Raw genomic sequence first — 13,701 nt, forward strand, 5'->3', positions numbered from 1 at the left:
GACCTTCCTGGACTTTTCCAACTGTGCTCATAAATCTGTGTGTGGGTGTCTCTCAGGGAATTGTCATTGCCAATCTCTTTCATGCCCTTTTATTTTTGCAGGAACTCTATTCCCAGCTCAAAGCCAAGGAAGAGACTTACAATCAACTGCTTGACAAGGGCAGGCTCATGCTTCTAAGCCGTGACGACTCTGGGTCTGGCTCAAAGACAGAACAGAGTGTAGCTCTCTTGGAACAGAAGTGGCATGTGGTCAGCAGTAAGATGGAAGAAAGAAAGGTATCACCACAAAATACAGTGTGTGATTACTGGGCTTGAGTAGTTTGCTTGGCGATTGCATGTAATTACCATCTAGTTTCTTTAGAGATTTTTCAAAGACCAGTACATGGTACCAGAAGTTGCACAACTGATATCCTCAGGATCACTTTTGTGCTAGTCAAGCTCTCTTATCTTCTGTTAAATTTCTATTTTGTATCTGTGTCAAGTTGCATTGACGGCACTAGTTTCTGCTGATATTTGCTTTTATTATTCATTCCTTTTCTGCCTTTACCAGTTAAGACGTTATTGGCTGTTACTGCTCAGTGATGAACTTATAGCCCATATTAATCAATGAATTGAGTTCCTACTGAAAAACCAGGTTAAGTTGGAGTCGCTGGCTTGGGATTGGAAGGGTGGGAACAGAGTGTGCAGGAAGTTGGGCTAACATTCTCCACAAGGAATTTGGACTCTAGTATAAATGCAGTATGCAGAGAATTTTACTAAAAATCAGGGAAAAGTAGATTATGTGACCTCTTCCCATTCTTCTTCAAAAATCAAATTCTCTTCAAAAGAAAAGTGATCAGGGATCAAGGCCTCAAAACATTGGTTTTTATGAATACCGAGTTTCAGACGATCACTCAGCGCAGAGTTTCTATACTGGGCAGATCAAATGTAAAATACGTGTTCAAATCTGTTGGCCACATCCATTCAATAGTTACTAAGCACATATGTACCAGGCACTGTGCTGCTAGGTGTATAGTGGAAGCAAAGGCGTGGACTCTATCATTGTGAAATTTAATGGGCAGAAGGACATAAAACAACGATTCACACATCTAAATGAACATTTTGAGAGAAGCGTTAATTTCCTAGAGTTCTTTTAGTGTGGGGTCTGGTAATTCTCTTATACGAAGAATGACCAGAGGAGCTGAATGTAAGGCTTTGTTCTAATTCTGCAGAAAGCAGAACTAAGACTAATTAAACCGAGGCAGATTCTGGCTCATAATCAAGAAGTTTCTAGAAGGTTTTCCCATCAGTGGAGCAGGTTGCCTCAAGAAATAGTTACCCATGACTGGTGCAACTGGTCCGACAAGGGCCAGGTATCAAGGATAGTTATTTCTGATTTTGCAGGACATTACATTTCAGTATCACTAAAATCATTTATTAAATGTGTGTGGTGCTATATTAAAGAAGATACAGATAAAATGATGTGGAAAGATTTCCTGTCATCTAGGAACTTGCAGTATATTAATTTCCAAGCATTCCTATGATAAATTTGAGGGATATAGTTTCTTTTTCCTCTTGATTGGTTTAGATTGGGCCCTTATGTTTTTGTAACATTCATTATAGTGTTTCCCTAGGTTACAAAAGTCATTATTCCACTATGCCTGTCTGGTAGATGGACCAGAGACAGAGGCCATCCCCTAGGTGTGTGGGTAGAGCTTATCTCTGAGACTAGAGCTTATAGACTCTGGAATTGGGGTATATTCTTGGGCAGTGGCACGTGCCCCGAATGAGCCATTGTTTTTGCCATTCTGATTTAGATCAAAGTTTCTAAAAATTTATATCTAGTATTGTCAGATTTTTGCTTAGAATATTACGGCTTTTATTACCTTTTCTTCTGTAGCTTAAAAATTAAAAATGAGCTTCAGGGGCGCCTGGCTTGCTTTGTCAGTGGAGCGTGCGACTCTTTTTTTTTTTTTTTTTTTTTTTTTTAAAGATCTTATTTATTGGGCGCCTGGGTGGCTCAGTTGTTTAGGCAACTGCCTTCAGCTTGGGTCGTGGTCCCGGGGTCCTGGGATCGAGTCTCACGTCGGGCTTCCCTTGCTCTGCGGGGAGCCTGCTTCTCCCTCTTTCTCTGCCTGCCACTCTCCCTGCTTGTGCTCTCTCTGTCAAATAAATAAAACCTTAAAAAAAAAAAAAAGTCTTATTTATTTAAGAGAGAAAGCATGTGCACAAGCGGGGAGGAACTGGACCCTGAAGCTGTCACCACTGAAGGATCTGTTCACTGGGTACATTTACTGAATAGTTTCATCCCTGTTTTTTAATGTCCCAGGAAGTGGGGAATGGAAGAAAAAGCAACATAACTGCAAATTGTGCTCTTTCCTTTTCATACATGGTTGTTTTGGTTTCAGACACTAACATTAAATTGCCCCCTTTTTTGTAAACAAGGCATGTTTGGAGGTTGATTAAATGAGGCTTCCTTTTTAGAGGGCATTTCATTTGGTGTACAATTCATGCCTTTGTCCTTGAAGCTACAATTCCTGAATTTGGCACTTTTTCTTTTTGTGTGTGTGTTTTAATTAAAATTCAGTCAAAGCTGGAAGAGGCCCTCAACCTGGCAACAGAATTCCAGAATTCCCTGCAAGAGTTTATCAACTGGCTCACTCTAGCAGAGCAGAATCTCAACATCGCCTCTCCTCCCAGCCTGATTTTAAACACTGTCCTTTCCCAGATAGAGGAGCACAAGGTAACTATGACGTTATGATATTCCCCTCCTTTTGAGAGGACTAGTTGGAAGAGAAGCTCCTCTCTCTTATCTTCAGTTTAAAAAGAGCAATATTTTCCCCTCAGGTGTTCGCTAATGAGGTCAATGCTCATCGAGACCAGATCATTGAGCTGGATCAAACTGGGAATCAGTTAAAGTTCCTTAGCCAAAAACAGGACGTTGTTCTGATCAAGAATTTGCTGGTTAGTGTCCAGTCTCGATGGGAGAAGGTTGTCCAGCGGTCTATTGAAAGAGGGCGATCACTGGATGATGCCAGGAAGCGGGCAAAACAAGTGAGTTATGAAAGAAAGATACCAATTTATTGAACAACCTTGGGCTACATGTGTGGAGTCTCTGGAATGATTTTCATAAAAGTATAGTTTGCATGGTCATTCCTTTTATAAGTTATTTTTTATATAATTGTAGTTCCATGAAGCTTGGAAAAAGCTGATCGACTGGCTAGAAGATGCAGAGAGTCACCTGGACTCGGAGCTGGAGATATCCAATGACCCAGACAAAATTAAACTCCAGCTCTCTAAGCATAAGGTAAAGCAGTTCGTGGTTCTTAGGTCCTGAGCTTGGTAGTCACTGAAGATTGCTAAAAATGGAGGTCAGAGCTAGTTAAAAGAAAATCAGTTAATGTTGGAAAGTCAAGGTGATGAAACCGGCATTCCATTTTATGTCTAGACTGTGTCTAACCATAAGAGTTATGGTCATTTAAATAACAGCTCAAACAAAGTGATTGCGGGAGTAACCAGTTAAAACTATAGGCTTTTAGAAATTGTCATGCTCGGGCGCCTGGGTGGCTCAGTTGGTTAAGCGACTGCCTTCAGCTCAGGTCATGATCCCAGGTCCCGGGATCGAGTCCCGCATCGGGCTCCCTGCTCTGCAGGGAGCCTGCTTCTCCCTCTCCCACTCCCCCTGCTTGTGTTCCCTCTCTCGCTGTGTCTCTCTCTGTCAAATAAATAAATAAAATCTTAAAAAAAAAAAAAAAAAAGAAATTGTCATGCTGTATATGGTATAAACAAAAATTGATAAATTTCTTAAGGATAAGCTATTGTTAGTTCAAGAGGTAAGGACATTCATATTCTGATTACCAACCCGAATACTGAAAATTTTTCTTTATTCCAAATCAAGACGTCATCTGACTTTTAGCATTGTTTTTTTCTTTCCTTTTTGGAAACAGGAATTTCAGAAAACTCTTGGCGGCAAACAGCCTGTGTATGATACCACAATTCGAACCGGCAGAGCCTTGAAAGAAAAGACTTTGCTTCCTGATGACACTCAGAAACTTGACAATTTACTGGGAGAAGTCAGAGACAAATGGGATACTGTTTGTGGCAAGTCTGTGGAGAGGTGAGTATGATTATTTGCTTCATGGGTGTGTGTATTATCCCAAAACTAACAAAGACTGTTACCGGATTCCATAAAATGGCCATAAAGCTAATGCATCAATAATAGGTTTTATAGCATCTTGATATTTCTAGTTCATTCAATGAGAGTTATAAAATAAGTTGAGTAAAATATTAAAATTCTCTAAAGAGGGCACGTTCTGCATGGAGCACTGGGTGTTATACGCACACAATGAATCATGGAACACTACATCAAATACTAATGATGTGTAATGTATGGTGATTAATGTAACAATAATAAAAAAATGTTAAAATTCTCATTTTTTTTTTTTAAAGATTTTATTTATTTATTTGAGACAGAGAGAATGAGAGACAGAGAGCATGAGAGGGAGGAGGGTCAGAGGGAGAAGCAGACTCCCTGCCGAGCAGGGAGCCCGATGCGGGACTCGATCCCGGGACTCCAGGATCATGACCTGAGCCGAAGGCAGTCACTTAACCAACTGAGCCACCCAGGCGCCCGAAAATTCTCATTTTAAGCTTGAATCTTACTGTAGTAGAGAGAGAGGCCTATAAACTCAAGCCAACAGCAACAGAAGATTAGTAACTCCAAATATTTGTCAGTGACCAGTTTGTGATACTAACAGCTTCTCAGTGAGCTCGCTCACTGTGTCAGACAGCGAGCAAAATCTCTGCGCATATCACCTCATTTAACCATCATAATGCCTGACCTTTACTGGGTGATTACTACTGAGCACGTGCCAAACAGAGGCTACTAATCATGTAATCCTCCTAACAACCACTGAGGGGGGGTACTGTTATTCCCATTTTACAGATGAGAAAAATGATCATAAAGAGGTTTCTTAACTCCCGCCAAAGGTCACTCAGCTACTAAGCAGCAGAGCTGGGATTTGAAGCTGTTGGATTTGGTTCCATAAGTTGTACTTTTATCCACTTGTACCCACTGTGCTATGCTAAGTAATACGGTATCTTTGTATTATTTGTACTTCCATTTTTTAGATGAGGTGACTGAGGTTCAAACAGGTGATGAGACAGCCCAGGGTCACACAACTGGTGTAGAGCTGGTAGTTGAACTCCTGACTACAGACCATGACCAAAACCATCATCCTCTACCTAAGTGGTATAAAATGATTAACACAGACCTTAGGTGATTAGGGTGTATCCATGTGTATAACCGTTGGATTCTTTAGGTGCCAGGAGGGCATCTGTACCCACCTCCTACACTACACTTACTCCATTCTAGAGAGTAGTTTGATTAAAAATGTCTAGGCATATCTCTTAGTCACTTTTTACTCTATTTCAAACCAGCCCAGCACGGAGGGCCCCCTCTCTCTAGAGTTCAAGCAGTATTCCATTCAGCAGTCAGGACTAAGCCAGCCAAAGAAAAGGGATCTCTAAAAACAGTGAGGTTTGTGTGCTTTTCTCAGGCAGCACAAGTTGGAGGAGGCCCTGCTGTTTTCCGGCCAATTCATGGATGCTTTGCAGGCCTTGGTCGACTGGCTGTACAAGGTGGAGCCGCAGCTGGCCGAGGACCAGCCCGTGCACGGGGACCTCGACCTCGTCATGAACCTCATGGACGCCCACAAGGTGAGGGGCGGGAGGGGTGCCGCAGGGAGGCAGAGCCATTGGGTCCTCGGCCTCTGCAGGCCTCCTGCGCATGCTGCCATCCAGCCGAGAAGGGAAGTCTACACGAGCCTGTGTCTCTGTTCATCGGAGAGACCTTGCCTCACTCTGTGTGTATTGCTGGGATTCTGCATCAGTCACAGTGAATTTACCCAGATTGCTTTGATTCAGATTTGGCAATGTGTAAATACCATCTTGGGGTTTGCCCCCCCTTCCTGTTTGTATCTTTCAGTTGAGTCACACAATGAATTTAAACTGAGAACCCCTCAAGATCTCCATTTCCACTGACTCCTAAAATGAAAATGAGTTCTTTTTTTAGCTGCTTTTGACCCAAGCAAGCCCAACACCATGCACAGCAATGTTTATGTGTAACCTACACCTGTCATGTTAACCTCCATAATGTCCTCTTGTTTTAGCACAAAGCATTCAGCTTTACTTGAAATTACATCAAACTCTTACTGTGCACGTGGCAAATGTGTTCTTACTTAACTCCCACAATTCTGGAAATTTTGCTATAACATCATTCCTATGTTACAAGTTAGGAAACTGGGACTCCAGCTAAGCAGCTTATCCAGGGCCACGCCGCTCATCTTTAGAGCCACCTCTTCTGGGTGGTTTTCTTACACATTGTCCTGTCTCGCTCTGCGTAAAAGATGCACAACTGGAACCTACTGAGGAGAATGGAACTAAGCGATTCCTTTCCTCTGTGGTTTTGCTTCTTGGGTTCAAAACATTTCTCAGCAAACTGATTCCTCTGTTTTTCTTTTCTAGGTTTTCCAGAAGGAACTGGGAAAGCGAACAGGAACTGTTCAGGTACTGAAGCGGTCAGGCCGAGAGCTGATTGAGAACAGTCGTGATGACACCACATGGGTGAAAGGACAGCTCCAGGAACTGAGCACTCGCTGGGACACTGTGTGCAAACTCTCTGTCTCCAAACAAAGCCGACTTGAGCAGGCCTTAAAACAGGTCAGAGACTTTAGTGGGGACAACCCAAGGGGGAGGATCTGAGCAGATTCATTCTCATTTCTTTATCAGAATCAGTTCCAGCCAGTCTCAAAATGAACATAAAGTGAAACATTGATATTCTGAACGTTCTACAAGATTTTAACATTCATTTGTATTAGAGGAAAAAAAGGAGTTCAGTTGCTTTTCCAAGATCTGCAAATGAAAGATGACCTTTGTGGGGGGCCTTGATAGGGCCATCAGCGCCTACGATGCACTAATGAGTTCAGGGCCAGCCCTTTTCCTGGCGTACCCCAGTGTTCAGGACCTTGGCTGCAGAGAGGTTCAGTCTGTTGTGCTTGGTTATTTCAGGCGGAAGAGTTTCGAGACACAGTCCACATGCTGTTGGAGTGGCTTTCTGAAGCAGAGCAGACGCTTCGCTTTCGGGGAGCACTTCCGGATGACACAGAGGCCTTACAGGCTCTCATTGACACCCATAAGGTAATCCAGCCCCAGCGTGCAGTGACCCATGCCACCCACAAGGGTGAGGGCTGCCCGCCACTCAAGGAAGGCAGCTTTTGCTTGGGAATTGTGGACCTCATGTGCAAAGCACTGGAATCGGAATGGGCCCAGCTTATTGGTTTATAGCAGGAATGAGAGGCAAATCACTAGTGGGTTTTGTGACACCTTGAAGATCATTCATTTGTTTTTACAAAAGTGTAATGCATGTTGGTTGTAAACAAGTGAAACAGCATGGTATCATATGAAGAAAACTGTGGACTATTCCACCTTCTCTAGACTTCTCATGTGCACAGGGCTTGGTTTGGCTTTCCTTATGTTAATCAGCTTCGGGCCCTGAGCCTCTTACCAAGCTTCAGAATACAATGCGGTATCTGGGGCCACAATCTGTCCTAATAAGATGGGAAATATTTCCTTTTTTAATTTTTGTATTACCCACTAGGAGATTTTAATCTTGGTTTTGGCATTTGGTATTCTGTTGCTGGTATTTTTAAAATATTATAGTGTTTTATAGCTGTTATTTGTCCAAGACAGTACTGTTTGTTTATACACACAGAAGCGAATTAAAACAGGATTTTTTTAAAAAAAGAGAAACTCAGAATAGGACGAGGGTCACGCCCAGCCTGGGAAAGGGGGCGCCCGTCTGTGTCCCTCCTCGTCTTTGTTACCTGTAGCAGAGGCAGTCATTCTTGTGTAAACCCTTCACCTCCTCACATCTGTTAGAACTGGAAAGAAAGTACCAGAGACACAGGGATGCAGGCTTGTAGGGGCCTGTGTGAACACACACGGAGGGAAAAACTACACTGAAATCTTTCCCCCTCTCACAGTGTAAGCTAACAGTGCTGCTAGAGTCGATTTCTTTAGTTTTGGTTTTCAAATCTTTTTTGTTTAGGAGTTCATGAAGAAAGTGGAAGAAAAGCGAGCGGATGTTAGCACAGCAGTAGCAATGGGAGAGGCCATCCTGGCTGTCTGCCACCCCGATTGCATCACTACCATCAAGCACTGGATCACCATCATCCGGGCTCGCTTTGAGGAGGTGAGTTCCTGGTTTTAGAGGAAGACGACATGTGCCCCATATAGTGGGTTTATAGGAAAAAAACGCTACTGAGTTTTCTCCACCCACCTCCCAGATAAGGAATTTTTCACTCACTCTGGGTGTCTCAATAAGAGTTAAGTTAGCATTTTAGTAATGACTGTTTTCTCGGTAATGAGCAGCAATTTGGAATAATAGTGCTGGTGTAGTGATGTGTTCACTGATAAATTCCAGTGGACTCGGTTTTGTATTTTTCCCTCCTTCCTGAGAAATCCTGTGTATAATAGGACATGTGTACTAGATTTGTTTCCATGAGTGCTGATTGCTTATTCCAGCTCTGTCCCTGGAGTAAGGGTGAGGCCTCTTGAGTGTTTGAGTGGTCTTCCTCCTGAAGGTCATTGTTAGGATCAGATGACAAAATGGACTTTGGAAACAAAGGATGTGCTCGACTGAGAGAGGCGATGGTTTCTCTCTCCCCAGGTCCTGACCTGGGCAAAGCAGCACCAGCAGCGTCTTGAAACAGCCTTGTCAGAACTGGTGGCTAATGCTGAGCTTTTGGAAGAACTTCTGGCGTGGATCCAGTGGGCCGAGACCACCCTCATTCAGCGGGACCAGGAGCCGATCCCTCAGAACATTGACCGAGTGAAAGCCCTTATTGCTGAGCATCAGGTATCGTAGCCAGGTCTGGCGGCCGCAGGTGTTCCCTGCATGGCTCATGGAGCCCTGTCTATTTGGTTTTAAGTGGCTGCTTATCATATTCGCACAGACTTAGCAGCTTCAGACAACACATGCTTATTATCTCGCAGTTTCCATGGGGCAGGTGTCTGGACACAAGTCCTCTGGGTCCTCCTCTCAGGGTCTTACTGGGCCGAATCAAGGTGTCAGCCAGCTCTACAGCTCTCGCCCAGGCTCACTCCAGTTGCTGGCAGAATCGGACTCCTTGTGATTGTGGGACCCGGGTCTCCATTTTCTTGCTGGCTGTCAGCCAGGAGTCACTGTTGGCTCCCAGAGGCTGCCCTCAGGTCTCAACTGCCCAGCGCGCTCACAGTGAGGCAGTGTAGGTCTTCAGCACCAGCAGGAGAGGCTCTCCAACCTGCTCAGATGGATCTTATATGGTAAAGTGTAATCAAGGAAGCGATTCTCCCATTCTTTCCACAGGTGTGACCCTCCCTCAAGGGGAGGGACTGATACAGGGCATGTACCCCAGGAGTGGGAATCCTATGGGCCATCTCGGAAGTCTGCCAAGGTTTTACACCTGGGTGCAGAAAGATCTCTTGCCTGAACCCAGAGATGGGCAAGAACAGCACATCAAACTAAACTGAATGAAGGAAAGCTCAGTTGAGCTATCTTCATAATATATCCTTGGGAGGCAAAGATGGTTTTTGACCATGAATGTTTATTCTGAATGCAAGCGTGGCTCTTGTTTAGTTATATTGTGGACATACAGTCTTTTTAGCGTATGTAAATAATTAGCCTCACCTTTGAGAACCCCCTGTACTTCCTATCAAGGTGCCTACATTGACACCTTCTCTCCTGACTGAGAGATTATCTTCTTACTCAAGGCCACCCTCTCCCTTCTGTGATCCCCTCTTTTCCTTGTGTCTTTAAGCTCTCCCATTCTATTTGCTCTTTCCTCCAAACCTTCTAGACATGTTCTCTCAACCCTGTGTTCCCTTGGAGTTACCCTCATTGTTCCCTCCCTCCTTTTTCAAACAAGCTTCTGGTCCCCTGGCTTTTCTCCTTGTTTCCCACTCACTCCCCAGGCCCTTGGGTCTGGCTCCCATCCCCATCAGACCACTAATACTATCCCAGTCACGTCCCACTGGCCAAATCCAACTGGTGCTTCCAGTCTTTGTCTTATTTGACATGTGACAGAGTTGCCTCTTCCTTCTGAAAACCTCTTTTGACTTCTGTCCTTCCATCTTGTTTTTCTCCCATCTCTCTTGACTATTCCTTCTCAGTCTTCTCAGCTGATTCCTTTTCCTTTCTCTACTTGTTAGTGTTGTGTTTGCTTAAGTTCCATTCTTGAACCTCTTCTCACACTGCTGAGGTCTTATCTAGTCCAGCAGCTTCAGCCACCGCCTATAATCCAAACCTTTCACATCTGTTCCTTCATCTCCGGTACCATTATCTCCAGAAGTCTAGATGTATAAGCCAGAGGCAGCACCCCGCCCTCCCTTCCAAGCCTGCCTCCTCATCCACCCACCTTCTGTGATGTGTCTGGGATGCCTGCCTTTCCTACACCCCCCACATCTGGCCAGCCACCGGGCTCTAGCTGTCCTACTTCCAGAATACCCCTTGGTTCTGTCTTTCCTGCCCTGGCTCAGGCCCTCACCATGTTTTGCCTCAGTTACTGCAGTGGTGTCCTAACTCATCCCCCACCATGACCTGTCTTCTATACTGAAGTAGGAACCATAGCTGTAAGGCTCTCATCAGGTCTCTTCTCTGAATCAAAAATCACTCAGTTGCCCTCCATTGCTCTCCAAATAAAATCCCAGTCCCTTAGCCAAACATAAGGCCTTAATGGATCTTTCTCCTGCCTACCTCTCCAGCACTCCCTCCTGCCGTTCTTCTGATTGCATCTTGGGTTCAGCCAGTGATCTGAAGGGCCCTGGCTCACTACACTGTCAGGCTCCCTGGATCTCTCTGCACTGTGCCTTCTGCTGGGACTGCCTTCCACCCAGTCTTTGGCCAGTTCTTCATCCCTCACTACTACATTCAAGCCCATCTCTAGGCAGCTCTCCTTGGCGCCTCGGCCTGTGGGGTGCTCATCCTCGGTCTGTTTTTGCCATCCTGGGTGGCATTCATTGCACTGACTTCCTGATTTTCCTCACTCAGCTGTGAGCTCCTTGGAATCAGAAGCCATGTCTGATCCCTTTAGGTTTCCAGCATCTGATGAAGTGCCTTGCTCAGCCGTGTTTCCTGAAAGGAATGAGATAGTGTACAAAGGCATCTGTTCCATCATGAGCTTGGGCTTTGTGAGTAAGAAGGTGCTGGATTCTATCTTAGTCCAAGAAAACGCTGAACTCTGATCCCTGTTGTTTGTGTTTGACAGACGTTTATGGAGGAGATGACTCGCAAACAGCCTGACGTGGACCGGGTCACGAAGACCTACAAAAGGAAAAACATAGAGCCTGCTCACACGCCTTTCATCGAGAAATCCCGCAGTGGCAGCAGTATGTTTCTAGCCTCCTGTGTTAGGGTGTTTCATTCTGGCTGTTTGAAGATGAGCACTTTCCAAATCCCTGTCAAAAAACTTCTTTTTGGGACTCCTGGCTGGCTCAGTCAGTAGAGCATGCAACTCTTGATCTCAGGGTGGTAAATTCAAGCCCCATATTGGCTGTGGAGCCTACTTTAAAACAAAACAAAACAAAAATATTTTTTTGAAACTCGCTTTTCTTACACCACCACATAGTAACTATATTCCATTTTCTTGGACTGGCATAGAATTTTGAAGTGGTCAAGCAGATTGTTCTTGCAGGGGCCGTTCCATTGTTGTGGCCATCAGCGCTAACTGTTTACGTTGGTTTGCACTGACTTAGTTACCAGGTAAATCAGCTCCTATAGAGCCATTGCTTTTTTTTTTTTTTTTTTAAGATTTTATTTATTTATTTGAGAGAGAGAGAATGAGAGAGAGCACATGAGAGTGGGGAGGGTCAGAGGGAGAAGCAGACTCCCTGCTGAGCAGGGAGCCCGATGTGGGACTCGATCCTAGGACTCCAGGATCATGACCTGAGCCGAAGGCAGTCGCCCAACCAACTGAGCCACCCAGGCGCCCAGGCCATTGCTTTTTTGGTTGAGCTGACATTTCCTCAGTTCGCAAAGGACAGAATAAATGGAAGATATGAGACAAATACCTGTTGGCTGGGAGGAGGAGCAGTAATTTTGAAATGAGTATGCTTAATACCGAAATATTGCCAGGTCCCAGGCTGCTTCTCACATTTACTGACTGGATACCATTTGAAAGGTGTCCTGAGTTAACACATCTGGCACTTTCTCCTTGTGAACTGACAAAACCAGCTTTTCTAATCTCGTGGTTGTTTTTCTTTTTAGGGAAGTCCTTGAGTCAGCCCACACCTCCTCCCATGCCAGTCCTCTCGCAGTCCGAAGCAAAAAACCCACGGGTCAACCAGCTGTCCGCCCGCTGGCAGCAGGTGTGGCTCCTAGCGCTGGAGCGGCAGCGGAAGCTCAACGACGCCTTGGATCGACTGGAGGAGGTGAGGCCCTGCCAAGCAGCCTTCCCTGGAGGGAGGCGACTTCTTACCTTCTGAGGCCCTCTTATGACCAGCTTCTGTAGAAGTGGAAACAGACCAGTGTGAGCCAGGGCTCTGTCCTGCAGGCCCCCGGGCGGAAAGCCACACGGGGGTCACAACAGGGTGGGGGCCATAGCACCTCACTGGGGAAAGCAGGCAGGCAGCCAGTCAGTCCATCTGGGGTCCGGCCTGCGACCCGACCCTCCTCAGCACCCGGCTGTGGTCAAGAATCAGGAGCATGACTTCACAGAGTTACCTCCGAGTGCATAGCTCATCACAGTCACGACCATTATTGGGCCCTCTGTGTAAAGATAGAAGCTACGCGATTATGAAATAAGGGTAACTTGTGTGACCTTGTTATTCCACTAGTCTCCACTAATTACGAAAAGCAAATCTATTTTGAAGTGTCATTAACCAACCTAAAAAATGTAGTGCTACACTTCCTAGTTTCTAAAACAAACCTCTAATACCTTTTATATTTTTTTTTATTTGTGCGTATCAAAGCAGCTATGCCCGGAAGTGAGTGTTCTGTGTCTTTTGTTGTTATTTCTGTAGGTCAGTTGAGTTTTAAGCATATTTGGGTTTTGGCTTTTTCTTTTTTTCTCTATTCCTTCCAACTTTGGAGTTTGAAAGGCCAGGGGGAAAACTGCTGCGCTGCCTCAGCCATTCTGAGTCTGTCTCATTGACATAGTCAAGCAGCTCAACATCGCCTTGCCCGCCGCACAGGCCTGCTGTTGTCTGCCAAAGCCAAATATTTCACATGGAAGTCAGACGGGCAGTTTGCCCCCTCTGGTGCCATTCCAAAGAAACATGCTTGCGTGCAGGGTTGGATTCTTAATGCTTCCAGCCAGAACTCAATTGATCTCATCTCAGAAAATGATGGGAAACATGAGCCTTCTGACATGGGCCTCCGTGTGATCATAGTTCTTATCAAAATCACGTAAGTGAGGAGTGCGAAGGACTTCTCTTCTGGGATAGAATCCATTCCCTTACATCTAAGAAGGTGATCCTTTGAAAAAGTGCAAAGGGAAAGCAAGGCTGGCTCCACCCATTCTTGTTCTCCGTGCTTCATATTTTCCATGGTGGTCGTTCAGTTACTGTTTCTCGCACTGCGTCATTATACCACAGCTCATGTACATGGCTTTCAGTGAAGGACCCAGATTGTGCCTTCACCAAAGAGGCAACACATGGAAGTCATTGTTGATGCCCCTCCAGAAGGCCT

The 13,701-nt window shown here is 45.1% G+C and overlaps 1 protein-coding gene across 2 annotated transcripts in view; it reads left to right on the forward strand.

Moving 5' to 3' along the window:
* Positions 1–13,701, forward strand: part of MACF1 (microtubule actin crosslinking factor 1) — a 338,451-nt gene that overhangs the window by 305,214 nt on the left and 19,536 nt on the right. For both annotated transcript variants that reach the window (XM_044914486.1, XM_044914485.1), the window contains 12 exons: positions 102–275; positions 2,566–2,721; positions 2,826–3,032; positions 3,166–3,285; positions 3,926–4,095; positions 5,537–5,696; positions 6,504–6,698; positions 7,047–7,175; positions 8,086–8,229; positions 8,707–8,895; positions 11,282–11,402; positions 12,280–12,443. In XM_044914486.1, coding sequence (XP_044770421.1) covers positions 102–275; positions 2,566–2,721; positions 2,826–3,032; positions 3,166–3,285; positions 3,926–4,095; positions 5,537–5,696; positions 6,504–6,698; positions 7,047–7,175; positions 8,086–8,229; positions 8,707–8,895; positions 11,282–11,402; positions 12,280–12,443 — 1,929 coding nt within the window. The remainder of the gene's footprint in view (positions 1–101; positions 276–2,565; positions 2,722–2,825; positions 3,033–3,165; positions 3,286–3,925; positions 4,096–5,536; positions 5,697–6,503; positions 6,699–7,046; positions 7,176–8,085; positions 8,230–8,706; positions 8,896–11,281; positions 11,403–12,279; positions 12,444–13,701) is intronic.

Source organism: Neomonachus schauinslandi, chromosome 4, assembly GCF_002201575.2.
Source record: "Neomonachus schauinslandi chromosome 4, ASM220157v2, whole genome shotgun sequence".
Lineage (NCBI taxonomy): Eukaryota > Metazoa > Chordata > Mammalia > Carnivora > Phocidae > Neomonachus > Neomonachus schauinslandi.